Below are 14,155 nucleotides of genomic sequence, written 5' to 3'. Positions count from 1 at the left end.
AACTTATCTTAAAGTGGAAGATTGCATCAGCACCGGTTACACTGGAGGAACAGTTTGAATTTGCATTTATGGAAGGGTCTTTCATGCAGGCAATTGGACCAATGTGCTTCAGACCGTTTTCTTCAGCATTGAACATGACCTTTCAGTTCCAATGCCCTGGAGAGCCTTCTATTCAACTCCACTCTCCACTCTTTCTCCACTGCCCTGCAGATTCTTCACATGCTTACCCTATTCTCTTTTAGAAACTTTGTGGAGAGAATATAACGTTGGTGTGCTAGAGACTAAAGTTCTCAGTGTAATAGAGCTGGCAGAGATCAGAGATATGCAGGCAGTAGTTACAAGCAAGATATAAGTTGTCAAGTTGGATTAATATACCTTGGGCAGCTGATTGTTAGTGTGGAGGGGATAGGCTGAAAAGCCTTTCTCTGAGACGTACCTATACGGATTAATTTCTAAACATATTTACGACATTCTGTGTTTATTTTGACATATTCAATCAAGATTCTTATCGCACAATCCACTCAACAGCTAAGATGACAGTATATCATGGCAGGAGGAGGCCATTTGGTTCTTTGCGCCCACTGCACCATTCATCAAAATCATGGCTGATTTTCCAGCCCTGAGATCGACCAGTCTGTGTTCAATGAACACACTGCATCCAAAGTTGTCCACACTGGAGGTCTTGAGTATACCCAGGCAAATGTCTTCTATTAAACAGCTACCAGGTTTATCGTTATTAAATTAATGGTGCATGTCAAAGATTCCATGGGTATTGTTTTTGAAAAAGGGGCAAGGAAGTTACACTGATGTCCTGGATAGCATTTCCCTGTCAATCAGTGTCACAAAACACACGGTCTGTTCAATTACCGGATTGTTGCCTTTGAACTTGCTGTGCCACATCTCCACATTAAAACGGTGACAAGGCTTTAATGTTTGTAAGTACTTGGGATAAACCGAGGAGGGGTAGAAAGGCAAGTTCTTCAGCCTGAAACACTGCACTGCTCACTCAATGACTTACATCCTCTGTGGGCTTTCCACCCCAGTTATATCTGGAGCCGAGAACATTTCTCTTATTTTTTTTCCTGTGGGGCAGTTGCTGTCGGCGAGTCTGTCTGCCAGGCTGAGAGACTTGGGAGGACAGCTGCTCACTGGCTGCAGTCCACGAGCATGATACTTTCGTGGTCTGGTGGCGACACAGGGTATTGGGTTGCACAGGACGCCTGGCGAAACCCCAGCCGGGTAAGAGGGCCATTCCCCAGGCTAAAGCGTGGTTGGCCATGGCCGATCTCACTGGGGAGCCTCCAATTCCGTTCCTGGGGCCCAATGGGTAATATTTCCCTAAGTATCTCCCGTTCTGTTTCATTACAGGCTTTTCCAGAATATTCAGGTCACAAAGCTATGGAGTGAAGAGCAAATCACATTCATTATCAACCTAAAATAGCTAAGAATTGAGACTTGATTTTAAACTTTTCCGTGTTTATTAATCACTCTTTGTCCTTGTCCCTGCGCATCTCTGAGATTGTTGTGGTCTTCAATTTCTGGCACCTTTCCCATTGCCTCTTTCCCACTGGCAGCCAGTTCCTTCAGCTGCCAAGGTCCTCAGCTTTGCCATTCTCTCCCGAATCCTCTTCTCTCTCCTTTGGCTTAAATCCATCCTCGATAACAGTCAGTGTCAAATTCTGGTTGCATCGTGCTCCTTGGATGCAATTGGTCTTTTTTAAAATGATGTTAAATGTGCTATACCAATGCAAGCTGTAGGTATTGTTCATCAAACCTCCAAAATCTCTTCATGCCTCTAGGTAGGCTGCAATCCAGTGCTGTTTACTCTGAGAGCTAAAAACTGGATGTATTTTTAGATTTACTAGATGTCATAACCCCACCCCTGCAAATCACATTACTTCATAAATCTAAAAGTGCCTGGTCAGAGAGAGTGCTCTGTTGCAGCTCACGGCTTTTACTAATGGAACAGATGACTCATCCAAAGATCTTCTCAATCTCAACCGCTTTAGAACGACAGGTGATCCTACAGCTGTGTTTTCCCCAGCGAAGCCTGCTCTCACAACAACAATCTGAATTTGTGTAATGTCTTCACTGTGAGGAGGCCCACGGTAAGTGCAGGTATGCTGCTGCAGAGGGCACGGTAGCTAAAGAAGTAGATTTTAAAGAGCTCTGTAAGGGAGAGAGTTAAGTATGGAGGACCAAGGGTTCAGAGGAGGATTTTTGGGCCTTGGCACCTGATGGCGTGGTTATCAATAGTGCATCAATTAATATCCAAGGTGGTCTGCAGGTCAGAGTTAGAAGAAGCTGGGCAATAAGTAGGGCAGGGGGAGCATCGATGGACTCACTTTCAAGGACCCTACAACTCATGCCCTTGGTATTATCTATTTACTTACTTCAATGGTTCACTGGTTCCGTTCAGTGTGTACAGTACACAGCCTGAAATTCTTGCTCTTCACAGGCATCCATGAAAAGTAGAAGAGTACCCAAATAATGAATGATGGTAAAACATTAGAACCCCAAAGACCCCCTCCCCCTCCCATGCACAAGCAGCAACAAAGCATTAACCCCTCCCTCTTCCCTCCCCAACATTTCAGTGGAACAATTGTTATTATCATTCATTTATTGTATGAGCACAGTTTTTCAGTCTTTGTGAGTAGTTTTTCATTGATTCTATTGTACCTCTGTTCTACTGTGAATGCTGCAAGGAAATGAATCACAGGGTAGATTTTGGTGACATTTACGAAATTTGATAATGACTTTTTGACAAATGTAGAAGGGTTTGAAAGCTGTGCAGGCGTTCAAAGCAAAGATTAAATCATTCATGTGTTACTTAGCTGTCAGTCAGTTCAGGCCGTTGAGCACAGTGCTGAGTGGCGAATGGAACTTCAGACTGACAAACAAAATGCTGGATGAACTCAGCAGGTCAGGCAGCATCTGTGGAGGAAAGTGGACAGTAATGGTTTGGGTCATGACCCTTCACCTGGACTGCAGGAGTCAAGGGGAGACAGCCACTATAAAGTGAAGTGGGGGAAGAGGTAAGCAGGAGCTGGCGGGCAATAACTAGATTTAGGAATGGAGGGGAGTGTGGAATTAGCAACAGAAGCTGGGAGGTGGTAGGTAGAGGTGACAATGGTGGAATCTCATAGGAGAAGAAGGTGGAGTGTGGAACCAAGGAACCAAGTGAGGGAGGTGAGGTGGACAGATGGGAACAGTAGGGGGAGGGAACCCACTGGGAGGAATGTGTGGGTGACAGGCAGGTGGAGAGGCAGGGGGGGCAGGAACAGGGTGATGGCGGCTGGACTGAGTGTAAGAGGAACTTGGAAGGGGAAAATGACATTAATAGGAACATGCATAGACAGAGAAGCAGGTGGAGAGGAGATTATGATGGTAGGACAAGCAACACCTGTTGCCTCTCTACCATAAAATCATCCAACAATAGGGTCAAATTTTGGCCTCCACTCATTTGTTAGAAATGACACCTAGTATGCTTTAAAAAAGACATTCGGATAAATACATGATAGGAGGGGTTTAGAGGGATTAGGCCAAAGGTGAGCATATTTGGGATGCGCACTATGATCGGCTCAGATGAGTTGGGTCAAAGAGCCTTTTTCATGCCTTATTACTTTATGTAGTGAGAGATGGGGACGATAGTGGAGAACTACATCTCCACCTCTTCTGGCTCCATATCTGTAGATCTTTTAATTGTACTATGTATGCCTGTTTACTCAGATGTGTCCCAGGGTATAGAGTCCTTAGTAGCAGGCTCGTATGTGCCCTAAAAGAGGAAGCAGGCCCTTCACGAACAAGGCATTATGCCCCAATGTCTCATCTGTAGGAGGCCTGAAAATCAGAGTCAGAAGTCCAGCTTGTATTTCCATCTGTTGCTGGCCAAATTTAGTCTCACCTAAGCCATTTGACCCCTGTGCAATTTCTAGTCAAAGCCTCTAACATTAGGCACCAGATCATAAACCTTAAACCCTTCCCCTGACCTTCATCCCATCCTATAGATAATACTGCTTCCAAGCCTGGTTAGACACATTATTGGAGAGTTTACAACACAATTCCTGTCTATAACCACATTGCTCCTGCACTCCCATCCTTGGTCACCTGTTCTGTCCATTTTCCTTCCTGGTGAGTGGCGAGCAAACCACACTTTTTACTTTCTGCACTGCCAACCTTTTATCCCATCTGCAATATTTTAAACTTCAAGGAGAATCAAATTAAAACTCTACATTCTTACAGCCCTTTTGGTTTTCTTCCCATGAACAACTCTGAAGATTGGTGTACAGTTTCTGGTGACTCCCAGTTAATACAGAGACTTTCCGCTGGGTGGCTGGGAACACACTGGGCTCAGACTAAACTGCATCAACACACCTGCAGAACAAACAGTGGCGGGATAGCAGGCACACCACACCCTTCAAGTCTTTAAAATGTGCCTCATGGAGAAGGACTGTGGTAATGATACCTGCAAAGTACATGGTTTTCAGAATGGGGGAGCTCTATCCCATTACAACTATTCATGGACCCATCACAAGCCTTCCCAATAGGACTAAGGAATGGTTTGTGTTTCTATAGAACATTTCAATTTCCTCTCAAGACATCTCAAAGCCATATTCACAGTGAAATACACATTTGAAGTGTAATTTCCACTGTCAATTAGAAAATGCAGCAGGATGACAAGGTCCCACAAACACCATTGTGTTATAGAGTCGTACAGCATGAAAACAGGCCTTTTGGCCCATCATGTCCATGCAGACTGTCAAGCACCCATTTACACTCATCTAACACTCATTCCATTTTCTTCTCCTCACCTTCCCATCAACCCCTGCCAAATCCCACCACTCACTACGACAGACGTTGGTGTGTTACTGTTTGCATGTGGTGGCAAGGGGGTGGGTTTGATGTTTGATCTTTTTCTTTGAACAGGTTGGTTCCATGGTGTTTCTTTGTTTTGTGGCTGTCTGTGGGGAAGACAAATCTCAGGGTTGTATACTGCATACATACTTTGATAATAAATGTACTTTGAATCTTTGGTGTTTATGGGATCTAGCTGTGCTTCTGTGTGTCTAAAATACAGCTGTGAATACACGTCAAACCTGTACCTCAACCCTATGACATCCACCTCCTAGGGGCAACTTACAGTGGCTAAATAACCTATCAACTTGAATGTCTTTGGGATATGGAAGGTCATAGGGCGGACATGCAAACTCCATACCAACAGCACGGTGGGTCAGGATTGAACCTGGTAACAGGAGTTGTGAGGCAGCAGCTTTACAAGTGTACCACTCTGGTAACAGTTCTCAAGGACTGAATGGTTGAAGGGAAGTAGCTGTAAAGTGGGACTTCTGCCCTGGCTGCAAGAAGATGGTGGGGATCTTTGATGAAAGATGCTGCCTTCTTGAGACATCACCTTCTGGAGTTATTATCAATTGTGGGGAGGGAATTGCGTGTGATTTATGTACCTGCCCAAATATCTTTGTAATGTTTTCATTTTATCTGGCTCAACCACTTTCTCTGACAGCTCATTCCATACATGTCCCACCCTCTGTGTGAAAAAGTTTCCCCTCAGGCTCCTTTAAAACTTTCTCCTCTCACCTTAAACCTATGCCTGCTAGCTTTTGATTCCTTTTCCATGGGGAAAAAAAGAAGAGTGTGTGCATTCACTGATTTAAACTCCTCAGTCTCCTACACTCCGTAACAAAGCCCTAGCCTGCCTTTCCTCTCCCTTTCACCCAGTCCCTCGAGTTCTGGCAGCATCTTTGTAAATATTTCCTGGATTCTTTCCATCTTAATAGCACCTTTTCTGTAGTCGGGTAACCAAAACTAAATACAATACTCCAAGTGCAGCTGAATCAACATCTAGCACAACTTCATAACTCCAATACTGGATGCCTTGACTGGAGAAGACCAGCATACCAAAACCCTTCTTTGCCACTCTGTCTATCTATGACACACTTTTAGGGAACTATGTCTTTGTACTCCTAGGTCCCACTGTCCTACAGCACTCCCCAAGAAATGCCTTTCGCTGGGAAAGTCCTGCCCTCTTTTGACTTCCCAAAATGCAATGCCCTGCACTTATCTGAACTCAACTCCATTTGCCATTCCTCAGTCTCAAAATGAGGGGTCAACCATTCAGCACTGAGATGCTAAGAAATTCCTTCATCCAGAGGCTAGTGAGTCGTTGGAATTTTCCACCCAAGAAGGCAGTGCAGACTCGGTTGTTAAGTGTATTCAAGACAAAGAGTAATAGTTTGTTAGATATCATGGAATTAAGGGATATAGGGTTAGTGTAGGGGATGAGATGAAAGGTGATATATCGAGCATGAGGGAACTGTTGCTTCTAATTATGCTGTGCTCTTTAAGGGGAAATTATTAATAAAATTGCTCAAAATCAGGGGTGAGAGAGACCAGACAAGAGATTTAAAATAATTTGTTTAAAAAAAGAGCAAAAATATAAAATATATGAATATACTCAGTTGTGACCTGCAAAGTTTCACACAAGAATTGAATAAGTTCTCGATAGGAAAACATTTTGTTGTGCTGTGGCAGAAGAAAAGGAAGACTGGGTCTAATTGGAGAGCTCTTTCAAAGAGCTGGTACAGGAACGATGGCCTAAACAGCCTCCTTTTATTGTGTAGAACACAATAACTACTTGCACATTGCTGGATTTGTAAAATATCCAGGCCTGGACCTTAGATACTGTTAAGTTCTGTTTATGATATTATTACTGGATACAGACACTTTGATTATGATCTATTTATGTAATCAAATAAAAATATACCGTAGTATTATGGCACCACCACTGAACCACAGACTTATGGATGGCGCCCTTCTTCATTCCTTGCTCTTTTCCCCATAGATCCTCTTCACATTCATTGAAATAATCAGTGAGGAAGATACCACACACACTCACCAGCTTACAGTCCACAATACCAGACACAAACTGCGCGCTCTGGCACGCGAGCACGAATCCGGCCAAGTTCAGCAGAACGCAGACGACAGACAGCAGGATGAACAGGTTGACCTAAGCAAAAGAGGACAGCCATCAGCAAAAGCTCACTTTTCCACAGGCTGAGCATAGTGTATCTGTGGCTGCCACCTGCAAAACCCAAAGCTACCCAAAAGAGATGATGCTGAAGTCTGACAGGGCTGGTTTCACCCTGGTTCAAAGTCAAATGAGTATAACGTCCTTAAAATGGTCAGAGGTCACAAAGGGGAAGTAATAGATGGATGTTTTACTGGTGAGCAGTAATGTACAGACGTTCTGAGGGAAAGACAGTTGGACACAGATGTTTGTGGGGGAAATAATGGAAAGCAGATGTTTTAGGGCAGCACTGATACTATGGGTTCAATAATGCACAGGAATATTGGAAAGGGCAGCAGTTCACAGATGTTTGGCACACAGTAATGTACAGACGCTTTGGGCAAAGAGCATTTGTACTTGGGAGGGCAATGGTGAACAAAGGTTTTGGGGAAGAAGTGTACAGATGCTTGTTGCAGTAATATACAGACCTTTTGAGCCAAGGCGCGGTACAGGTATTTTCACAGGCTGGGGCAGGGCACTGTTGCAAACCACATCCAAGAGTCACTTGTGTGAACATCTTAATTTAGCCATCAATAGCCAGACAAGGATAAATTTAGCTTTGTAACTGAAGACACAAACACTAGAGTATATCAACAGCCTGGTTTCTGCTTTGATAAAGATAAAGATTAGCTTTATTTGTCACGTGTACATCAAAACAGTGAAGCATACAATGAAATGCGTTATTTTCCCCAACGATCAGCACAGTCCGAGGATGTGCTGGGGGCAGCCCACAAGTGTGCCATCCTGCAGGACCCAACGTAGCACGCCCACAACATACTAATCCATACGTCTTTGAAATGCAGGAGGAAACCAGAGCACTCAGGACACCCATTACGGCACAAAATTCATCAGCCAACGGTGGTTTTCTTGTTTAAAACGAATGATATTGTAATATGTGTCATTTGATTATCTGCTTTGCTTGAAATTCTTTTTAAGCTTGCCAGTGCTTGTGAGTGACCAGAATGGGTCTACATGCAAATACAACATCATATACTTTTCAAATACAAGAAAATATGTAGATGCTGGAAATGCAAGCCACACACACACACACACACAAACAAAATGCTGGAAGAACTCAGCAGGCCAGACAGCATCTATGGAAAAGAGTAAACAGTCGACCTTTGTACTTTTCAACAGATGCTGCCTGGCTTGCTGTGAGAATATATTTTTCAATTAGCCACTGCTTTGCAAATTCAATTTAATTATTAAAACAAATATGCAATATCAATTCCTGGTCAGGGAAGTCACACTATGGAGTCAGTGTAATTATTAGCATTGTTCATTGATTTTCAAACTAAAAATTCCCAAGACTTTGAGCAGAGTACACTCATTAAGCAGAAGCCATTTCACAAAATCCTCTAAAGACAACCACAACCTTGTCTTTGGGTTTGGAGGCTAATTGTGCCTCAAGGACCCGGAGAGCTATGCTGGCTGGTGCCAGGGCCTTATGCTCTGGCTCCTGGTAGGGTCACCTATGCCAAACAGGTCAAAGGGTAGAGAGCAGACTAAGAGTGGTCCACCAGTCCTCCAGGTTTGGGGATTCATCTCAGGGCTAACAACCCTGACTGGTAAAACAAAATAGTTATGGAAATAGCAATGACATCTGAGTGTGACGTTATTCCTGAGTCTCCACCTGGGACTTGCATGACTGACAGTAGTGAAAACTGAGAGGAAGCTTCTGACATGATGAAGGAAGCCCTGAACACCACCGGAGATGGAGGACCTTCATTGCTGCCCGAAACGCCAGTGGTATAACAGATTCATAATAATAAAAAATTCACAAAGAAACATTTCACTTAATAGGCCATCGTCTTCCCTCTCCACCCGTTTAAGAGCAGGTGGAGGTGGAGCTCTGTGAAAGGACTGAACCCTCTAATGCCAAATGCCAGCTGGTCACCTCATGTGGGGTGGCACAGTATTGTAGCCTGTATCTTGGAGTCTCATAACTCCAGCAATGCAGGTTCAATCCTGAATTCTGATGCTGACCGTGAGGAGTTTGAACATCCTCTGAGACGATGTGTGTTTTCCTGGGCTCTCCGGATTCCTCACACATCCCAAAAAATGACGTTGGTTGGCAAGTTAATTTTCCCCCGCAACCTGCAGGGCAGGCAGCTGAAGTGGGGTTTAGGGAGCATTTAAAAAAATAGGGAAGAGGACGAAGAGATTTGTGGAGCGATGGATTGGGGAAAATGAAATAGGATTAATGTAGGATTACTGTAAGCATGTGCTTATTGGTTAGTATGGATTTAGTGGACTGAAGGGTCACTTTTCTTGCAGTATGGCTATTTATTCATTGGGACAGCTGTAAAGACATCTGTGCTCACAGACAATACTTACCTGGACTGTTGATCCCACCCTACACACACTTTCCCTCCCCACTCATATCCCGCATCCCATCCAATCTACCCTGCTGCCTTACTCAAGCACGTACTCCCCTCTCTCCCCACCTACACACATTCACCTCCTCACCTCACATAAAGGGACACAAGTATAGATGCACCCTCAGTCTCTCACACCAACTCAGTTAAATATGATATTGTCTGACTCCTTGAAAAATGACCAAAGGTTTAACAGCAAACTGCAGCTGAAGTGGGTTTTAGGGAGCACTTAAAAATAGGGAAGAGGACAGAGATTTGTGGAGCGAATACCAGAACTGAGACCCTGGGCTACTGACAGCATGGCTGCCAATGGTGGAATAATTTGGGAAAGAAATTGGAATTGGAGGAACACAGAGATCTCAAAGAGCTGTTCATATTTTCTAGAGGACACATTGGAATATATAAAATGTATCATATTTTCTGTAGAATATATTGACTTGGAGATTGAAGGTCATGACAATCAGATTAATTTTAAAAGCACATTTAAATGGCTGATTACTTATGGTATTTTGGGGACTCCATGTCCAACAAAAACAAAGCATGTGTATAAAGGTCAGCACGAGGCAGAGAGTTCTTTCCCTTTCAACTCCTTTGAGAATAAAAGATCCAGCGATTAACCATGGCAACACGTGTTTGTGCTGAGACTGGAGGAAACCCGGGTCAGTGCTTGTTCAGTTATGGTTGGTTTATCTTTCAGACAAAGAAAGAATGGAACTTGCTTTTAAACCATTTCTTTTACCACCTCAGCTTCTACAGATGGTGAAATGTTTAACCAGTTAATGCAAGGGCAGGATATTTTTTAATGTTAACACAGATAGCACAATACCGCTCAAAGCGCTTTTACTGCTTTGAAGTGTGTCTCAGGATCAGAGGGAGACATGGAGACACACTGCATAGAAACAAATCTGCACTGACCCTCAAACACCCTTTTATTCAAATCGTATTTCTTAAATTATTCAAATTTCAGCACTCCTCTGCAATGCGTAGTGGCCAGTGAACAAGAAGCTGCCTTTGGGATGTGGGAGGATCCGATCCATTCACAGGGAGAATTTGCAGACTCCACATCAGCAGCAGCCAAGGTCACAGTCAGACACTCGAGGCACTAACTCTACTGGCTATGCCACTGTCCCATTCTGAAACAAACATAAGATTGAGACAAATTCATGCAGAGAGCCAAGTCTAACAAAGGTTCTCTGCAGTCCCTCCCCCAACACTTACAAAATAAGGAGCAGCATCAGCCATTCAATAAAATCCTGGGCTGACCTGATTATAGCCTCAGCCGTGCACAAGCCTACCACCAGTTATCTTTTGCCTCCTAACGAAGCTAGTGTCCATCTGCTTCACCCTTAACAACTTTCAAAAAGTTTCCTTCCACCAAGTTTTGAGGTGGAAAGTCCACAATGAGACAAAATTTCTGTTGTAAATATGCAACTCTTTTTATTAAAGCCATGATACTTCATCCTAGATTCTTGCACAAGAGGCAATATACTCTCCACATCCATCCTGGCAAGATCCCTCATAACCTTATGCTTTAATCAAATCCCCTCTTATACTTCTAAACATCAGTTGATACAAGCCGAACCAGCCCAATCTAGGTACTAGTCAATACCACTGAACTACTTTGAAGACTTTAAAATCCTTCCTTAAATTTTGTGTAATGAGGTGGGGTTGATAAATGACTTCAATAGAGTAACCATAAGGGAATTTGCACTGGATTTGATGGTGCAGCACAGAAGTAGGGTCTTAAGTCTAACACAGGAAACCGAGGTGAATTGATGTGGATAACTGGTAGAACAATTTAAAAGGTATGACAATGAGCAGCCAATGGTTAGCAGTACAAGAAATAACCCACAAGTTGCAAGAAAAAAAATCCTTCATGGCAAAAAAAAACCCTAAAAGAAAAAAGTGATACTGACCAGAGAAATTAAAAATGGTATAGAATCAACTGATGAGGATTATAATGTTGCGGCAAATAGCTGGCAGTCTGGATATTGGGAGCATTATAGAACACAGAAGAAGAGAATCCAGGAGTTGATAAAAGGTGGCAATAAGGAATCTGAGTGTGGACTTCATGTCTACTGTGCCTCTGGATAGGTGGAATCCACTCTATGACTTAGGGAGCCAATGTGAGCGGTCCAAAATCACGGTAGGGATCAATAAACCAAGATTAGTGGCCTCCATCTGTGAAAGTACCATCTGCAGGGTTATCACTAAACTCCGATTCATTAGAAATTACTAAATGCACCTAGTATGTTTGTAACTCCAAAACATTAAGCTAATTCAAAAGAAAACAAGAGAGTTGGGAATGTGGGTCTAACTTCAGCTTTTACCTTAAGTGAGGTGCGCACGTATCACCTGGTGGTGTCATGATGTACACAATTCATGTATTTTTACATATAACCTGTAGTGAATTATTGAAATAAATAAGAATGTTTAATCAAATATATTTACAATATTACTCATATATTACTGAAATATTACATACACAACACTCCTCCCTGCTTAGCTATAAACTTCAACTCAATGTAGACTGCAACTCATCTAGGAACACAAAATACTATATAATGTAAACACTGTACAGACATCTACAACATAGTAAATTTTAAGTTGTTCTATTCAGGCTTAAAGATTTAATCGTTGTAGAGGATTTCTTACTCTTGCGGAATAATGTCTTTCCTGACAAGCGTAATCACTCTGCTTGGCAGGAGAGACTTGTAGCTGTGAAACAATCTCAGGTTCTGGGCCCTCCTCCATGGTGGTTGTAGGAGTTGACTCTGAGACCAAAGGGAGTGGTTCTGAGGGCTCTAAACACATTTCGTCTCCTTCCCTCAGCTTTTCTCTCTGGATCTACTTTGATCCTTGCTTCTCTCCTGGTCCCAGCTTCGTTCTTTCTCTCTCTTTATCCTGCTGTTTTTCTTTGCCTTCTTTCTAGGATGTGCACCTCGATTTTGAGAAGGTGCATTTAGTTCATTGGAGTATTCTCTTATTAAAACTTCTATTGCTCCCTTTACGATCAGATTTCTCCTCTTGGTCCTCATTCACAACATCATGTGATGAATCCTTTGTTTTTATATCTCCATGGACTCCTTCCTTTTTGGCCTTCCATTCATCCATCTGGGTTTTGTTCTTTGCATCTACTTTTGCAAGCAGCTTTTTGTCTCCCGCTTGAAGTTCATGCAATAATCTTAATGCACACAGAGTAGATTCTGGTTCTTTATTCTCACAAAAACCGAATGCTTGCAACTTTCCTGAAGCTTATTGAACCAGCTTAAAACCGAACCACATTTCACAAGTGCCTGATTAACATATCAGAAGCTTTCTCAGATAAATTGCCAACAAAACTTTTGTATTCTGACCACTGCTTTCATCACTTTCACGATTCCTCTGAGCAACATGGTCCTTCTTTGGTCCAGTCTGCTTTCCAAACAGAGGCACCAACATCCAGTACCTTTCTTAATTCACTTTCAACTGACTCCATTGCAAGGCATATGGCATGCAAATACAGGATGGATCTCCAATCAAGTTGCAGTTGTCTCAGTCAACCACACCACCACAATGCTGGCCTTCCTGTTTTTACCACATACACACCCAACTGGCTTGTTGGTTGTTGCATTTCATTGTTATGAACGTTATTCCTGCAAGAACGATCTTTTCTCCAGTACAAGTTTTTAGCTGCCTATCTGCAGGCTTCAGCTTCATATTTTTGAAATACCATTCAAACTCATTTTGTGGAATGACTGAAACAGCTGAGCTAGTCTTCAACTCTATTTGAATTAATTTGCCGTTCACTTCTGGTGTAAGCCATATTGCTTGTCTCTTGATAGTTTTCATATTCTAAATCTCAAGGCTACCTGGTCCTACGTCACTCTCAACATTATCAGATTTGTCATTAACAGCATGCAGATTTGTGCTCTTCTTGAAATTGCAACTTGACTTTTTATCTTTTTCTCGTCCCTGCGCAGTTCATCTATTTTTGTCTGCCCAACATGCTCTTTGTATGTGTCATACTTCGTTGCATTTTCTGCAAGTTTCACCTTTAAACCTGCATTGGTCTAGTGTATGTGAGCCCCTGCTACAATGGTAACACGATTTGTTTGGCAAGTTGGCTTCTGATAAACATTGCAATTTTATAAACATAGCAATTTTATAAACATAGAAAAGCTACAGCACAATACAGGCCCTTCAGCTGTGTCGAACATGTCCTTGCATTAGAAATTACCTAGGGTTATCCATAGCCCTCTATTTTTCTAAGCTCCATGTACTTTGAATTTTGTTCATGCTCACTTTCATTCTTGACTGCAACTCAATTGCATCTGTCTGCTATTTCCATTGATATAGCTATTTCAACTGCTCTTTTAAATGTAATGTGTTTCAGTTAGGAGCCATTTTTGAATGCTTTCTTGTAAGGTTCCACAAACTAAACAATCTTGTGTGTATCTTTAAGCCCATTACCAAACTGACAATGCTCAAACAATCTCTTCAATTCAGCCTCATACGCTGAAATAGACTCCCCTTCCTTTTGATTTCAAAGCAATCTATTGACAAACTTCAACTCATTCAGAATGCCTTTGCTAGACTACTCTGTCTTGGCTATCTGTATCTTTTAGAATTCTAATGTTCTCTTACTTATTTTTAATGTTCTCAATGGTCTGGGACTGGAGTACATCACAGAATCACTTCTGTTTTATAACCC

At 42.5% G+C, this 14,155-nt stretch overlaps 1 protein-coding gene across 3 annotated transcripts in view; it reads right to left on the bottom strand.

The window, feature by feature from the left end:
• The window catches only part of fam189a2 (family with sequence similarity 189 member A2), a 101,034-nt gene that overhangs the window by 49,451 nt on the left and 37,428 nt on the right, over positions 1-14,155 (bottom strand). For 2 of the 3 annotated variants that reach the window (XM_072258100.1, XM_072258099.1), the window contains one exon: positions 6,914-7,024. The exons of the other annotated variant lie outside the window; for it this stretch is intronic. In XM_072258100.1, coding sequence (XP_072114201.1) covers positions 6,914-7,024 — 111 coding nt within the window. The remainder of the gene's footprint in view (positions 1-6,913; positions 7,025-14,155) is intronic. 3 annotated transcript variants of the gene reach the window in all.

This window comes from Mobula birostris, chromosome 5, assembly GCF_030028105.1.
Source record: "Mobula birostris isolate sMobBir1 chromosome 5, sMobBir1.hap1, whole genome shotgun sequence".
Taxonomy (NCBI): Eukaryota; Metazoa; Chordata; class Chondrichthyes; order Myliobatiformes; family Myliobatidae; genus Mobula; species Mobula birostris.
The sequence above is the reverse complement of the archived record's forward strand: the minus strand, read 5'-3'. Positions and strand labels throughout refer to the sequence as shown.